This window comes from Aulonocara stuartgranti, assembly GCF_965226115.1.
Source record: "Aulonocara stuartgranti genome assembly, chromosome: 16".
Lineage (NCBI taxonomy): Eukaryota > Metazoa > Chordata > Actinopteri > Cichliformes > Cichlidae > Aulonocara > Aulonocara stuartgranti.
The window spans coordinates 23929437-23944627 of NC_138952.1; the positions used below are offsets into that span (position 1 = coordinate 23929437).

Consider the following 15191-nt stretch of genomic DNA (forward strand, 5'->3'; position numbering starts at 1 on the left):
GCAAACTGGTCTGCTGACTTAGCATCTGAGGACACCGGTCATTTTTTCAGGGCTTCTGCTGTATCCCTTGGATTCTGAGCTGAGACGTCCAGTTCCATCCGCTGATTTTTCACAAGTGCAGATAAATAAAAAGCTAGCTTGCTAGGTTAGCTAACCTAGCTTGCCAGTAGACAAAAACTGATGGTTTTCCGATTTAAACTTCACTCTTATCTTCATGCAAACAAAGCCAGTTCAAATGTGTCTACTCAATAGAGCTAAGATTACAGCAGACTACAAACAGAAAGCTTTTGACACCAAAATCTTGACCTGTGTGGACATCAGGTTTAAAGAGATTACATAGTACATAACACTGGCAGTGGCATAACACACACGGGGGGGAAATCTGCATAACTGAACTGTGACTCTTCCAAAGGCTTGACACCAAATCAGAGATACGCATACATAAAGCTACTGCTAGCCCACTAGCCCATCTTTCTGCCTGCAACCACACTGGTCCTGACATTTTTCATGGGTGGAAGCTAAACACAATGGAGGTTAAGGGGAGCTGACATGTTTGACAGGTTTTACAACTGATATTTCTGAAACACAAAGAGCGTGACCAGAGCCGTGAAAGACAAACAATGTCACCAACCACCTTCGAAAGCATAATTTTCCCCTCAGTAATTTAAAACTCATTGTTCAACATTACGGTAAAAGCACTGCTCGCATTGAGCTAATAATACCACTAATTACGCACTGTATGCAGTGTTCCCTGTACTGTGGGTCTTTCTACCTAAAGCAGAGACTCAGCATACACACTGATATAAAAATATGAAAATTCATATAATATACAAGGTAACATTCTACGATTTGTATGAAGTCACTCTTTGAATAGTTTATTCTGCTTCAATTTGTTGTTCCATTATTTCCAATTAATTTGAACACAGCATCTGTCACTGTGCTCAGCCAACTGTGAAGAAGAAAGGATTAAAAATGTCTCAGGGAGGACAACATGCACACACATGGCTTTGGTGTCGCATTCTTACTCTAAATATTAATTGATATCCAGTCTGTAATCACAATACTTTTAGTAACAAAACAATTTTTGAGCTGAAAGAAACAAAAAAAAAATTTTCTTTTTTTTTTAAAGTGCTTGTCATGAATACAACTCACACCTGTGATAAATAGTGAGTCAAATAGTCAGTCAAGTCATTCATCAAGAACCAGGCAAAAATTACCCATCACATACACCGTGATTGGTTTCTCATCCCTCATGACCTACATGTGTATTTCTTAGATATGCTGGACCTGTTGTTGGGCCTTTGCCAAATGTTTGCAGAAGCCGTCTCATGAAGGGAGGGTGATTACCATCTATCATTTATTTATAGTCAGCCCTGTATCCATGATTGAAGCACCTGTAAAATAGGCAATTTTACACTCACTGCACCTAATCACTCAGCTGTGGGAAATAACCTGTCCAAGGAAGCTGAGACCTGCCAGCCATCTACTGGTACACAGTTTATATGAGCGCGTGTGTACACAATGCTATTCAAGTTGATTAAACAATTGTGTAAAGGTTTTGTATGGATACAAAGAGAACGCAAAAATAATCAGTGGCTTAAATCTTTAGTATGTCTCTGTTAAGCTTTTCGTAGGGTGAGAACACTAGGAGTGGAGTGGTGCAAGTTAGCCATGATTTGAGTTTTAAACTAGAAGACGATTCAAAAGTCCGAAAAATGAAGCAACAATTTTGTGGATATAGTACATGTGTAGAATTCATTTCATTGTTTAGTCCAATTTGTGACATTTCGTTTTTGTTTCATTTGTTTTCCATTTTTTACTTTTTGAACTACTGCTATTGCAGAGGTTAGAATCTGTTGTTAAAGTGTGGCGTGTGAACAATGTTACACAATGTTTTTTTCATGTTACCCTATATGAGGGTGACCATATTTTGATTTCCAAAAGAGAGGACACTTGGGTCAGTCGTGAAGAACTTTAATAATACTGTTTGCTTAAAGAAAACTTTAACATATGTAAACAATGTCTTCTCTGTGCAGTTAATGAATGGTGAAATAAAACATGTCATATAGGCTTTTACAAGTCACCAAGTGCAAAAAAAGAGGACGGTTAGTCACCCTACCTATATACTGCATCCAATATATATAATAATATATATATAAAACAGGAAAAACTTGCATAAAAAGAGTCTTTTTATGCAACAGTGCTAAACATACTCAAAAAACAAATGGTAAAAGAATCAGCCGACTGCCCCAATCAGTATAACAATTTTGTACTCCTGTGTAAAAGGATCTAATGGCAGCAGAAGAATAAATAAGCAGAAAGAAGATTAACAAGAGAAGGTGGAAACTATAGATGACTCGACAGCTTTGCAAATAAGCCAGTATAAAAAACAGCATCCCGTAGCTCCACTACAACACTGCAACACATAAAATCTGAAAATACCCCTCACAAAGCTGTTGGCGATTCACTGATATACAATACAGTACATTGCCATAGTAAATACGAGACCGCCAAGGCAAATCACACAAGCTTAGCGAGGCATTGTCATGACACCAGCTTTATTCACATTATTTGCAAAACCCATGGATGGTTTAGCTTGTTTTTAGCTTGAATTTCAAAGATTTTAATAGTTGCCAGCAAGGCTTGTGTTCTTAATGAGGCAATATTAATATCTAAACATTTGAAGAATGGCTAGTACATCCTATATTTAAAAAATAAATAAATAAAATCAGACACTGAACTTGGCTTATGAGATGGAATGAGGTAAGTATTCATTTGAACAGTAAGCATTTCCATTACCATAACTAGCGAGCCACTGTATCTGATATAAACTTCTTACCTGTTTGAGCTTCTTCAAGTCTTCATCCAACTCCAGATTGTCCAAAATAACAGCCACAAAAAGACTGAGCAGAATCTAAAATGCAATAAGACAAAGTGCCATTGAACATTTCCTGTGTCATTAATATCATTAAAGTAATAATAAGATGTTTTCAAGTATGGAGTCCGCTCAGTAATTGTATTTGTTGCTCGTTTTCTCACGGGAGACATCCTATCTGTCTAGAGTGAGCTGTGAGTCATCTAGAGAGCGTCTGTGCTGGCTGATGGCTCCCCGTATCAGAAGGCCAAACACTGAAATGTCAGCACTTCTTACGCCTGCAAGTCTGATTAACTGTGATTAGATGTGCCAGTTGAGAGAACAATGAAGGGGCAGGGCTCTAATTGAAAATATAAAGAAAGAAATCCATGTATCCTTTTGTCACTTTAAACTTCTAACTAGTTTTTAACAGAGAAAAACACAGAATACAGAGTTTTAATATAGATTTCTATTGTCAATTTACAATGTACTAAAACACAATTCCAACAGTCTATTTAATTAACTTTACATTTCATGCAGCATCATTTCTTCCTCACCAGGGTGGCAAACAGATGGTAGAGGATGAAGTAAATGGCTACAACTGGAGCCCACATATGACCTACAGCCACCAGCGTCTGGTCCATGACATCTATCCAGCCCTCCTGTGTTAGAATCTGGAACATGGACATGAATGCCTGAAGGGAGGGAAGCACAGGGTAAAAGCAAGTGAGCGAGACTGAAGGCCAGAGAAGCCAACTAAAGTGAAAGCAGCCCAGAGCGGGAAAGAAAGACAAAAGCAAAAAGGAAGGAAATCAAACCGAGAAAGACATTTGGCATTTGAAAGATTCCCTTTCACTGGTGAGCAAATCACACAGCTAATGCACATATCCCCTTCTGACCATCTTTCACAACCGTGTGACTAAGATTTCCAAACATAAGCAATGCAGAAAAAGCGAGGAGACAGCTTTTTCCTTTTTTCCCCTCTCCTCTGGTCTCCTGCCCTCTCATGCACTTGAGAGAGGTCAGATGAAGGTGTAGGGAACAGCCAGCTGCGACACGACAGCCCCTGGAGTCAAATGGCACGCCTGCACTTTCTTCTTACCCTTTCTCCTTCAGACAGCACGCACCCAGCTGGCCCCACACCCCCGCCCACCCCAACCGCCTCTGCCCCTCCCACCTGCTACAATGTCCCAGTCACTGCACATAAAGACAAAACCCAACAACAGGTCTGCCCATAGGGAAGACAGCCAAACATGATTAAGTATGACGTGACTGGATGCATCTATGTGAGTGTGTGAAACAGAAGAGGGAAAGTAAGAGAGAGAAGGGGAAACACAGCAAACAAGTGGCATCTGTTCATGAGCAGCCCTTCATATCCCGCTGTGCCTAGGATCAGAGAAACGTTGGAAAGGAGAGAAGGAAAAAATAGGAGATGGAAAGACGTTGCTAATGAGAGAGAGAAGCTTGCGAGCACTTAAAAATCAAAGGAGATGCCACATCTGTCGACCTGTCATGCTACCCATTATCAGCATCTGCAGGGCCTCCCCACTGGATGCATGAGATCTCCTTATTGGTGCTGCTCATAAAAAAAAAAAATCCTTTTGGTGTAGTTTATGTACCCGAATAGTTCAATTTAAATTGCACTGCATGTTTGCCTGAGAAGAAACTATTCCTTTCCACCCCACAGGTCCCCTCTTCTGGATACAAGATGTATGTTATTAAAACACAACCTTGGGCAATTTTGAAAAGGTTGCAGAGTGTAGCACACACAATAGAGAGGCTGCAGTGCAATGGAAATGCAAGCAGCACTGCTTTTTCTTAATTTCTTAAGAACTTAAGAATATTATGCTGAGACAAAGCTGACAAAAGAAAAACTGAATTTTAACTCTTGATGGCAGCCTACTAAACAGTCTCTTCAAATAAATCATGGTTACTGAAGATGTCTAAGGAATTAAGAATGACCACAAACCCACAGACAAGACAATCTTGGCTCTATAAATATACATAAGCTTCAAGGTTGCTTACCCTGGGGAAGGTGGTGAAACGGTCCAGCTCCTCCACAAAGCAGAACATTTGCAAGCTGATAGCAGACATTACGATGAGAAGGCTGGCTGTGAACACCACCAGGCTGCCTAATTTTTTACCTGGTCCGAATATCTTATAGACAAAGTCTTCCAGAGCTGGGGAAATCTTAATCAAGCGCACCACACGTAGCACCTAAGGGAAAGAAAAAGACATCATTACCATCAGGTTGCTTTCTGTGCCCCCCTTTTCATAAAGTTTATAATTTAGGTTTTAGGGAGAATTTAAAATACATATCATGGTTATAAAAAGCAAACATAGCAGCACATGGATTACATATTGATTTTAAAAGTGAGAGCATTCAACTTGATCCAGTGGTAACAGTGAGGTGATACTGTGGTCTGTCAGTGGGATTAGTCCCTAAATTGCCTGTGGTGACAACAATTCCAAAAGGTAATGCATCTTTGTCAGGCTTGGATCAGAGAGTAGCTATTGATCGAGCTCCTCTCTGCAAAGCCTTCGACCACAGGCTTTTCTTCAGAATCCCATACTAGGCCAAATAAACAGCTCTCCCCTATATCCTAGATATACAACAAAATAAAAAAGACAAACATAGGATACTGTTCTAAAAGGATGCCTCGAGTAAAAAATAAAAATAAAGACAGTAATAACACTCACAGCAGAAGTGATACAAAGTATGTTCCACTCTTCACATACCATGATAGCAACTGTCTATTTTAAAATAAATTAATAATTTGAGGCTAAGGACAAAGCAAACAAGGGTAAATCCACAGAGGATACAAGGCAATTACCAGCAAAAGTCCCCCCCTCCGCGCTTCTTCAAACAACAAAGCTGCTGCTGTCTTGTTTTTATTCTCAGAATTCATATTAGGTACATTGAGGTATTGCCATTATGGCAATTCAAATTCAGACTGAAACAAATCTCCATTCCTTAAAACCAGACGTGACATTAGCAAAAAAGCAGCTTGGTCTGGCGACAAGATGATGTTGACTTAATCAAAACCTTGTTCTTGTATGCCAAATAATAAAGTGTATCTGACACTGATAATTAACAATAAATGACACCCAGAGAATCATTTTCCAGCTGGGTTGGTGCTTGAGCTTCTGAATTCAGCTTCATGCAAGCCAATGCAATTCTTAACACGAAACTAAACTGTGTGATGTGCCATACTGTCACTGTCAAAGATATCAAAGCTACCCAAGTAAGCATTTAAAGCCATATTAATAATAATAATAAATACCAATGATCTTAATTTGAGCAGTGGACTCTTACAAGAAACACTGAACAATTATACCGCTTCCTGCCTCTCTCAATAAATAAATTAATAACGCACACAGATGGGAAGTGTCCATTCTTCTGGCCTATTTATATGGGCTGTTTTGTCTGAATGGACCTTTGTGCATGTTTGTGTGTGTGTGTGTGTGTGTGTGTGTGTGTGTGTGTGTGTGTGTGTGTGTGTGTGTGTGTGTGTGTGTGTGTGTGTGTCAAAGTTTTACAATAAGCAGGAACCTAAAGAATGAAGCTTTTCAAATGCTCCGTTAGACAGAGCTAAATAAAAAAGAGAATACAAAAACTGCTTTGGCTAGTTTCTTCTAGTGACCTGATTTGAGCCCAGAAAATTTAAATGAATTGCTCATGAAAAAAATGTCATCTTCTTAAAGTGCAACCTGCTTGGAAAAAGATGAAAAGTAAGAGTGATCAATGAGTGAGGCAGAATCAATGCACTTAAATTAAAGATTCTCTAAAAAAAATTACTTATTAGTTAAAAGGATGAAGTAATTGCATTAGAAAAAAATGGTGAAAACATTGTGTACAACCACTGACAGCATTTTTTCCATACACATAAATTCAATCACACTTAACAGAATTAAAATAAATACAATGTTCATTTTGGAAAAACTCATATAACAGTGTAACAAATATCAAGTGAACTGTAGCTTTCAACTGTTCAGCCACAGCTAATCTCTATATTTCCAGGTCTCGAATTGAAAGCCTTGCACATGTGGGAATGGCAGCTATTGTGAGAGAGTCAGTGGGCAGATTGTTTGGTCAAGGCTCATTAAAAACCCATCGAGAAGCCTCTTCCTGTTAGATCATCCTTAGAGCTCTGTCATAGTTACTAGATCAAGGTCAATCGGTTCAAATTTGGTCCGATACAATACTTAAAGGCTTTGTTAGAGCAACAAGGCACCTTCCCTCATGGGCCATTTGTTTTTCTGGCCTGAACACTGGAATGCAAAAAAGAAAAAAAAATGTGCAAACCATTTTGGAGGATGTAAGATCACACCCACACAAGCATTCAAGGACAACACAGAATTTGTAGAGAAAAAAAAAGCATGGAGCACTACAACTAGCACCTCTACAAAAGTGAGGCCAAAGGCATAATACACTGTTGCTTCTATCAACAGAATAACATCCCAGCTGTTTGGCTCATATGCAAAAGTCACATAACCGATCCCTACAAAATACCAATAAATAACCAGAATGTAACTTTTCACTGAAAATATCCCTGAAAACATCAGATATCTACACAATACTGGGAACTAAGGAACATAAAAACTTAATACTAAACTCATTTTATCCAGGGTACAACCTGGACAGGTCGCCAGTCTGTTGCAGGGCTAACACAAAGAGACAGCCAACCATTCACACTCACTTTCACACCTATGGGCAATTTCGAATCACCAATTAACCTTATCCTACTAACTGAATGTCTTTGGACTGTGGGAGGAAGCCCAAGTACCCGGAGAGAACCCACACAAGCACGGATAGAACATGCCAACTCCACACAGAAAGGCACCAGCCAAGTGGTGGATTCGAACCCAACAAGGTTCTGGGGTAAAGAAATTTTAGTCATCAGAAAATACAGTTAGGTCCCTAAATATGTTTAGGCATCTTTAAATTACCACAATGAATTTTAAATGAAACAACTCAGACGAGTTCAAGTGCAGGCTTTCACCTTTTATTCAGTGGACTGAACAAAAAGAAAGAATAAAAATGTGATGAACTTTTTAATACAATCCCTTCATTTCAGGGGCTCAGAATTAATTGGCCAAATTAAATAACTGAAAATAAAATGTTCATTTCTAATACTTGGTTGAAAACTCTTTGCTGGCAATGACAGCCTGAAGTCTCGAACTCATGGTCATCACCAGAGGCTCGGTTTCCTACCTTTTTAATGCTCTGCCAGGCCTTTACTGCAGCGGCTTTCAGTTGCTGTTTGTTTGTGGGCCTTTCTGTCCGAAGTTTAGTCTTCAACAAGTGAAAAATGCATGCTCGCGTCAGTTAATATCAGGTGATTAACTTGGCCATTCAAGAATATTCCACTTCTTTGCTTTAATAAACTCCTAGGTTTTGTCCTGGGATGTTCAGGTCTTTTTGTGATGCCGAGTTCACCAGTGCTTTCTTTCTTTATCAGGATGTACCACTCCTAGAATGGGTTTTTTTCTGTTTTTGCAGTTAAAGGATGGCTTGTTTCACCTTTATGGAGAGTTCCTTGACCACATGTTGTCTGTTCACAGAAAAATCTTCCAAATGCAAGCACCACACCTCAAATCAACCCTTTTGACTGCTTCATTGACAATGACATAACAAAGTAAGTGCCTACACTGCCCATGAAACAGCCTTTGAGTCATCATCCAATTACTTTTGGTCTCTTTAAAAAGAGGGTGGCACATGTTAAGGAGCTGAAACCCTTAAACCCTTCACCCAATTTGAATGTGGATACCATTAAATGAAAGCTGAAAGTCTACACATTATGTCCATGTCCATTATATAACTATAATTGGAATATGTTTCAGTAAACAGGTAAAAAAATCAAAGTTGTGTCCAAATATATATGGATCTAGTTGCAGATTGTGTGGATGGATTCATGGATTCAGGGGTCCAGTCAGATCACAACTGTAAATTGTAATTTTACCTCAGATCCTCAGACTGATTAAAGATATACTTTGAATTGGCTTTGGATTAACTTTAAATGTTTACGTCTTAAGACTTAAGTAAAAGGCAATGTTTTGAAAATCACTGATGACAACAAATCAGATGATGAAATGGACATTTCTTTTTTATTTGACTAAAAAAGCCTGGGACATGGGCCTGTTTGCTACTGTGTTGCATCACATACTCTTTTAGCAGCACTCCAAAAGCAATGGGTTACTGAGGAAACCAATTACTTGCCATTTTGGGATCTTTTGTTTGTATATGTTTTTTTTTCTTTACATAGAAGAGTTTTAACATATTGTGGGTGCAGAAACAACATTAACAGTGGTTCCTCAGCCTGTGCAGCGATTACACGTCTGTTTTTAATGCAATGCAGCCCAAGGGCCCGAAGATCCTCGAGACGGCCATTTAGGATTGGCTTTCAGCCCTGGCCCTCGGTGCAGATTTCTTCTCCTGTCTGTTGTTGCCTCCACTTCTTTTAAAACATTTTTCCTGGCTTCAATTTAAAATAAGCATGTTCTCAGTTTAAACATCGGATACTGTGTCTTTGTTCTATTTGCAATTACATATAGAGTTGAACTCTTCTGCACGTTTTTGTATTCTGATATTATTAACATTTTTCACACCAACAACATTTTTTTAAGTAGAGTCCAAAAAATGTTGCGGAGCGTAAACCCGACATGTGATGTTTGAGGGCTCCTCCAATCCCAGAATCGATAAAGACACTCTCCTGATATATTTGGAATCATTATTGTCACAGCAAAACATGAAATAACTTTAAATGTATGGAAGAACAGAGACTAGTGATATGGTTTATTTGCATGATCACGGGAAAGTTACAAAACGATTCACAGCATCTGTTCTTCATGGGACTGATAAATGTGTACGGAATCATGCTTTCTCAATCAAAATACATGAAAATGTTTATGCATGTAGTTGTGCAACCATACCTGAAAGTAGGTAAACTGGGAATGGTAGAGGTCAGGGTAGATGTGCAGAGTGGTTCCCACCACCAGCAGAGATTCAAACTTGTGCAAAGAGGAGCTGATGTAGCCAGTGAAGCCTAGACACCAGATCTTCAGAAGAGCTTCTAGGTCAAACAGCACAGTAAATGCAACCTAGGACAGAAGGGGGAAAATCCCTTTTTGCATTTGACATCTTTCAGGAGGGCATATACTATAATATTCTGTGGATGAACTTCTATTTATGGCTACAATGCACTGTCGCAAAGCATGCTGATATATAACAAATTTTTAATATAAAAAGAAATATTGATGATGAAATTGTCTAAAATAATACAATCCTATTACTAAGAAGTAGAGAGGATGTGTCCAACCAAAAACATCCAACAGAAACATAGACAGCTCAAAAAATGTAGGACAGTGAGATGTTTACCACTATATTACATCAGTACTTTGCCTGTTTCAAAAAGTATTTGAAACAAAAGGAGGCTGATTGTTGTGCTTTTTTTTTTAAGCAAAAATATTTTTGTGTGTGTTTCTCTTCATGCTTTCAGAGGATGACAGACCAGGACTACAGACAGGTCGCTTTAGTACCCAGATCCTTTAACAGCAGAATATGTTTTTTTTTTTCTTCTTTTTTATTTTAAATCTGTATCTTCTAGTCGAGCTGACAGCAATAGTAAAACACTGGACTACCATGCAAAGGATCTGAGACATTCTGTAAAACATGCATTTCTCTAAACCGAATGCCTCGTTCCTATATACCCTTCAAATCCTTCACACAGATTAGAACAAATCTGCAGATGGGTGTCTGCATGATAGGAAGGGAAGGAGACAGAAGGCAATATTTTGTGTGGGTTTTCCCTTTTCTTATCTCCTCCATCCAGCTGTATAAGAGAGTGAGGTGTGAAGTGACTGGGATAGTGGGCACAATCCTTATCGTCATTGCTGGTGTGATGTCACCTGCATACAGATGACATCAAACCAACCTGAAGGACACACAGTATCACACTTGTGTATATTCTAAAACGATGAAATTAAAAAAACAAAAAAACAAGAATTACCTTAAAGCTCTTAAAACAGAATACTCTGCGTTTAATTAAAATTAATAATAAAAGTTGTCATAGATTTGCATTCATATATATATATATATATATATATAGACAGATAGATAAATAAATCTCACCTCTGCCAGGTAAAACTCGTCATAGTGTCTGCGGTAATTCTCGCCTTTATAATAGTTGCTAGCAGCAACGATGACATCCACGGCAACCATGCTTAAGATGAACATGTGGAACACAGATGACCGCATCATTTGCTGTGTGAAAAGCAGAAAGGTAATTGAAGTAGAATAGCAGGAATGCTTTTGTTTTCTTTTACTCAAATAAACACAGGAGACAATTAGTATTTAGACCATTAGCTGGCAGCGAGTTAGTCTGGAACGCTTCCCTCAATTCAGCATGTTGGACAGTAGTTGACTGTGTCAGTCCAATCTGTTCAGACTTTGACAGATTGATTGATAATTTGGACAATCTCTGTCAGTGGAAACAAAAACACCACAGAAAAACCCCACTTGCTTTGACTGAGAAAACAAAAAATGTATTGCATGGTGTTCGATAAGAGATCTGCAATTGTGACTTGCTCAGCTAGAGTTTGTGTTTATCTGAGATTTTAATGAACAAGCACAGACAAAAGATAACACAAAAATATACTTTCAATTTAAACAGCTGGATATAGCTCCAACTGCAGTAAAAAAACAAAGGGTTTGATAGAACACACACTAAAGAAGATATAGTGCTGTGAAAAGTGTGGCCCCCTTCCTGGTTTCTTGTTTTGTTTTGTTTTTTTCTTTTACAAGTTTGTCACACTTAAATGTTTCTGATCATCAAATAAAATTTAATATTACACAAAGATAACCAGCATAAGTTATCTTTGTGTAATATTGAAGTAATGATTTCATTTCTCAAGGGGAAAAAAGCTATCCAAATCTACATGGCTTTGTGTGAAATAATAATTCAATTCAATTTCAATTCAATTCAAATCAATTCTATTTATTTATATAGCGCCAAATCACAACAAAAGTCGCCTCAAGGCGCTTTATATTGTACAGTAGATCGCACAATAATAGATACAGAGAAAAACCCAACAATCATATGACCCCCTATGAGCAAGCACTTTGGCGACAGTGGGAAGGAAAAACTCCCTTTTAACAGGAAGAAACCTCCGGCAGAACCAGGCTGAGGGAGGGGCGGGGTCATCTGCTGCGACCGGTTGCAGCAGATGGCCGGTTGGCACCTACAGTTGTTGTCAAAAGTTTACATACACTTGTAAAGAATAGAATATAATGGCTCTACTGAGTGTCCCGTTATTTCTAAAACTCTGATTTTTCTCTGATAGAGTGATTGGAACAGATACTTCTTTGTCACAAAAAACATTCATGAAGTTTGGTTCTTTAATGACTTTATTATGGGTTAACAGAAAAAAGTGATCACATCTGCTGGGTCAAAAATATACATACAGCAGTGCTAATATTTGGTTACATGTCCCTTAGCCATTTTCACTTCAATTAGGCGCTTTTGGTAGCCATCCACAAGCTTCTGGTTGAATCTTTGACCACTCCTCTTGACAGAATTGGTGCAGTTCAGTCAAATTTGATGGCTTTCTGACATGGACTTGTTTCTTCAGCATTGTCCACATGTTTTCAATGGGGTTTAAGTCAGGACTTTGGGAAGGCCATTCTAAAACCCTTATTCTAGCCTGATTTAGCCATTCCTTTACCACTTTTGATGTGTGTTTGGGGTCATTGTCCTGTTGGAACACCCAACTGCGCCCAAGACCCAACCTTCGTGCTGATGATTTTAGGTTATGTTGAAGAATGTGAAGGTAATCCTCCTTCTTCATTATCCCATTTACTCTCTGTAAATCACCAGTTCCATTGGCAGCAAAACAGCCCCACAGCATAATACTCCCACCACCATGCTTGATTGTAGGCACGGTGTTCTTGGGGTTGAAGGCCTCACCTTTTCTCCTCCAAACATATTGCTGGGCATTGTGGCCAAAAAGCTCGATTTTTGTTTTGTCTGACCACAGAACTTTCCTCCAGAAGGTCTTATCTTTGTCCATGTAATCAGCAGCAAACTTCAGTTGAGCCTTAAGGTGCCACTTTTGGAGCAAGGGCTTCCTTCTTGCACAGCAGCCTCTCAGTCCATGGAGATGCAAAACACGTTTGACTGTGGACAATGACACCTGTGTTTCAGCAGCTTCTAATTCTTGGCACATCTGCTTTTTGGTGATTCTTGGTTGACTCTTCACCCTCCTGACCAATTTTCTCTCAGCAGCAGCTTGCGTTTTCTTCCTGATCTTGGCAGTGATGAAACAGTGCCATGCACGTTATACTTACAAACGATTGTTTGCACTGTTGCTCTTGGGACATGCAGCTGCTTTGAAATGGCCCCAAGTGACTTTCCTGACTTGTTCAAGTCAAAAATTCTCTTTTTCAGATCCATGCTGAGCTACTTTGACTTTCCCATTGTAGCGTTTGTGGGCGTTTGTATCCAATGAGCCCTATTTAATTGGCCTAAGAGAAGTCACCAACTGTAGTCACTCATAATCACTCGCAAGAAGTTAAGAGGCCATGCTATGAAGCTCAGTTCACTGACAACTTTCTAAGTCACCAAAATTGCTAATTCATGTTGCTGTATGTATATTTTTGACCCAGCAAATGTGATCACTTTTTTATGTTAACCCATAATAAAGTCATTAAAGAACCAAACTTCATGAATGTTTTTTGTGACAAAGAAGTATCTGTTCCAATCACTCTATCAGAGAAAAATCAGAGTTTTAGAAATAACGGGACACTCGGTAGAGCCATTATATTCTATTCTTTACAAGTGTATGTAAACTTTTGACCACAACTGTAAACCTAATAACTGGTAGTGCCACCCTTGGCTGTAAGAACTGCAATCAAGTATTTGCAATAACTGGCAATGAGTCTTTTACATCACTATGGAGGAAGTTTGCGTTTTGGATCGTTGTCCTGCTGCATAACTCAATTGTGCTTGAGCTTCAGGGCATGAACTAATGGGCGGATAGTCTCTTTTAGGGTTCAGCGGTAATCGGACCTGGGTGTGGCTAGTGAAAGTGAACTCAGCTTTCCAGACATGTTGCTAATGAATGTTAAGTCGTGATTTAAGAAGAGGGGGGAGTTACTTTTTTACATAGGGCCAGGTAGGGTTGGAGAGCTTCTTTCCCCTTTAATAAATCGTCTAATTTAAGTGTGACAAATATGCAAAAAGTAAGAAATTGGCCAATACCTTTTCAACACCCTGTATGATGGACATCAGGTATTTAAATTTAGAACAAGACAATAGCAATTTAGTTTTAAGTGCCCACCTGGAATGCATTGGGCATGTGTATGTACATATATAGAGTACAGAAAAGCAAAAAGTCCTACATGAAATTTAAAAGCAATTAAGGGGGTTTCATTAAATACTATGAGAAACATTGTTCCAGATATCAGAATCAGTGTGCATTCAGACAGGCAAAAACAAGAAAAAGGGAGCAATAAGTGTACGCCGTTTACCCTGAAAAAAGCAGAGGCTTTGAAAGCCTCCGATAACATCACATGATGAAAATAATCACGGAATACGAGAATGTGAAGAAACTGACCCACAGTGATCCGAGACACAGACTGCTCTTTCAGAAAAATGTGGTAATGACGCATTCTTTTGGAAACAATGCGACAGATGTGATCACAGCCCTAAACTGCACATATTGTATATGGCAGGATGAACAGCATGTGAGTGGGTAGAACGACTCACCCTAAAAAAAGACTTGCATGTGAGATTAGCAATAGGAAGGACTGAAAAAGTGAAAAGTGAGAGGAAGACTTTAAGACAGATGAAGATCGTTTGCAACATTGCTGGAAAGATCAAATTCGCCCCAGGAAAACGGGCCCCCTGCCATTCACCCTCCTACACACAAGGACACTTACAGTACAAACTCAAAAGTCTAGAAATCCAGATCTGCAGTCAGTTTGCTTTGAAAACAAGTGAGGAATTATTAGATAAACTTACCCAACCAAGCTACTGAATGACACGTATATTACATGATGTATTGCATGCTGTTTTACCACACTTACGTTTACCTGACAAAAATCTCTTACAGTACAAAAACAGACTTCTGTCAGGAGCAATGGCACTGGTAGCACACCTTGATCATTGCCAGTATTCTGTCTCCTATATGTCTATATTGTTTTCTTTTACTTCTGGCTTTTTCTAACCTTAACCAAATACCTTTAGCTTCCTAATGAAGCAAACTAAAAAGCAGCAGACTGTTAACCAGCAGGGCTGCATTGCAATTAAAGAGGGTTAAAAAGGGAGGGGTTAAAAGG

General features: G+C 38.9%; 1 protein-coding gene across 4 annotated transcripts in view; it reads right to left on the reverse strand.

Moving 5' to 3' along the window:
- nalcn (sodium leak channel, non-selective) overlaps nt 1–15191 on the reverse strand; it is a 71777-nt gene that overhangs the window by 25373 nt on the left and 31213 nt on the right. For all 4 annotated transcript variants that reach the window (XM_082507751.1, XM_082507750.1, XM_082507749.1 and 1 more), the window contains 5 exons: nt 10986–11117; nt 9788–9955; nt 4880–5071; nt 3412–3549; nt 2840–2914 (listed from right to left, as the gene is read on the reverse strand). In XM_082507751.1, coding sequence (XP_082363877.1) covers nt 2840–2914; nt 3412–3549; nt 4880–5071; nt 9788–9955; nt 10986–11117 — 705 coding nt within the window. The remainder of the gene's footprint in view (nt 1–2839; nt 2915–3411; nt 3550–4879; nt 5072–9787; nt 9956–10985; nt 11118–15191) is intronic.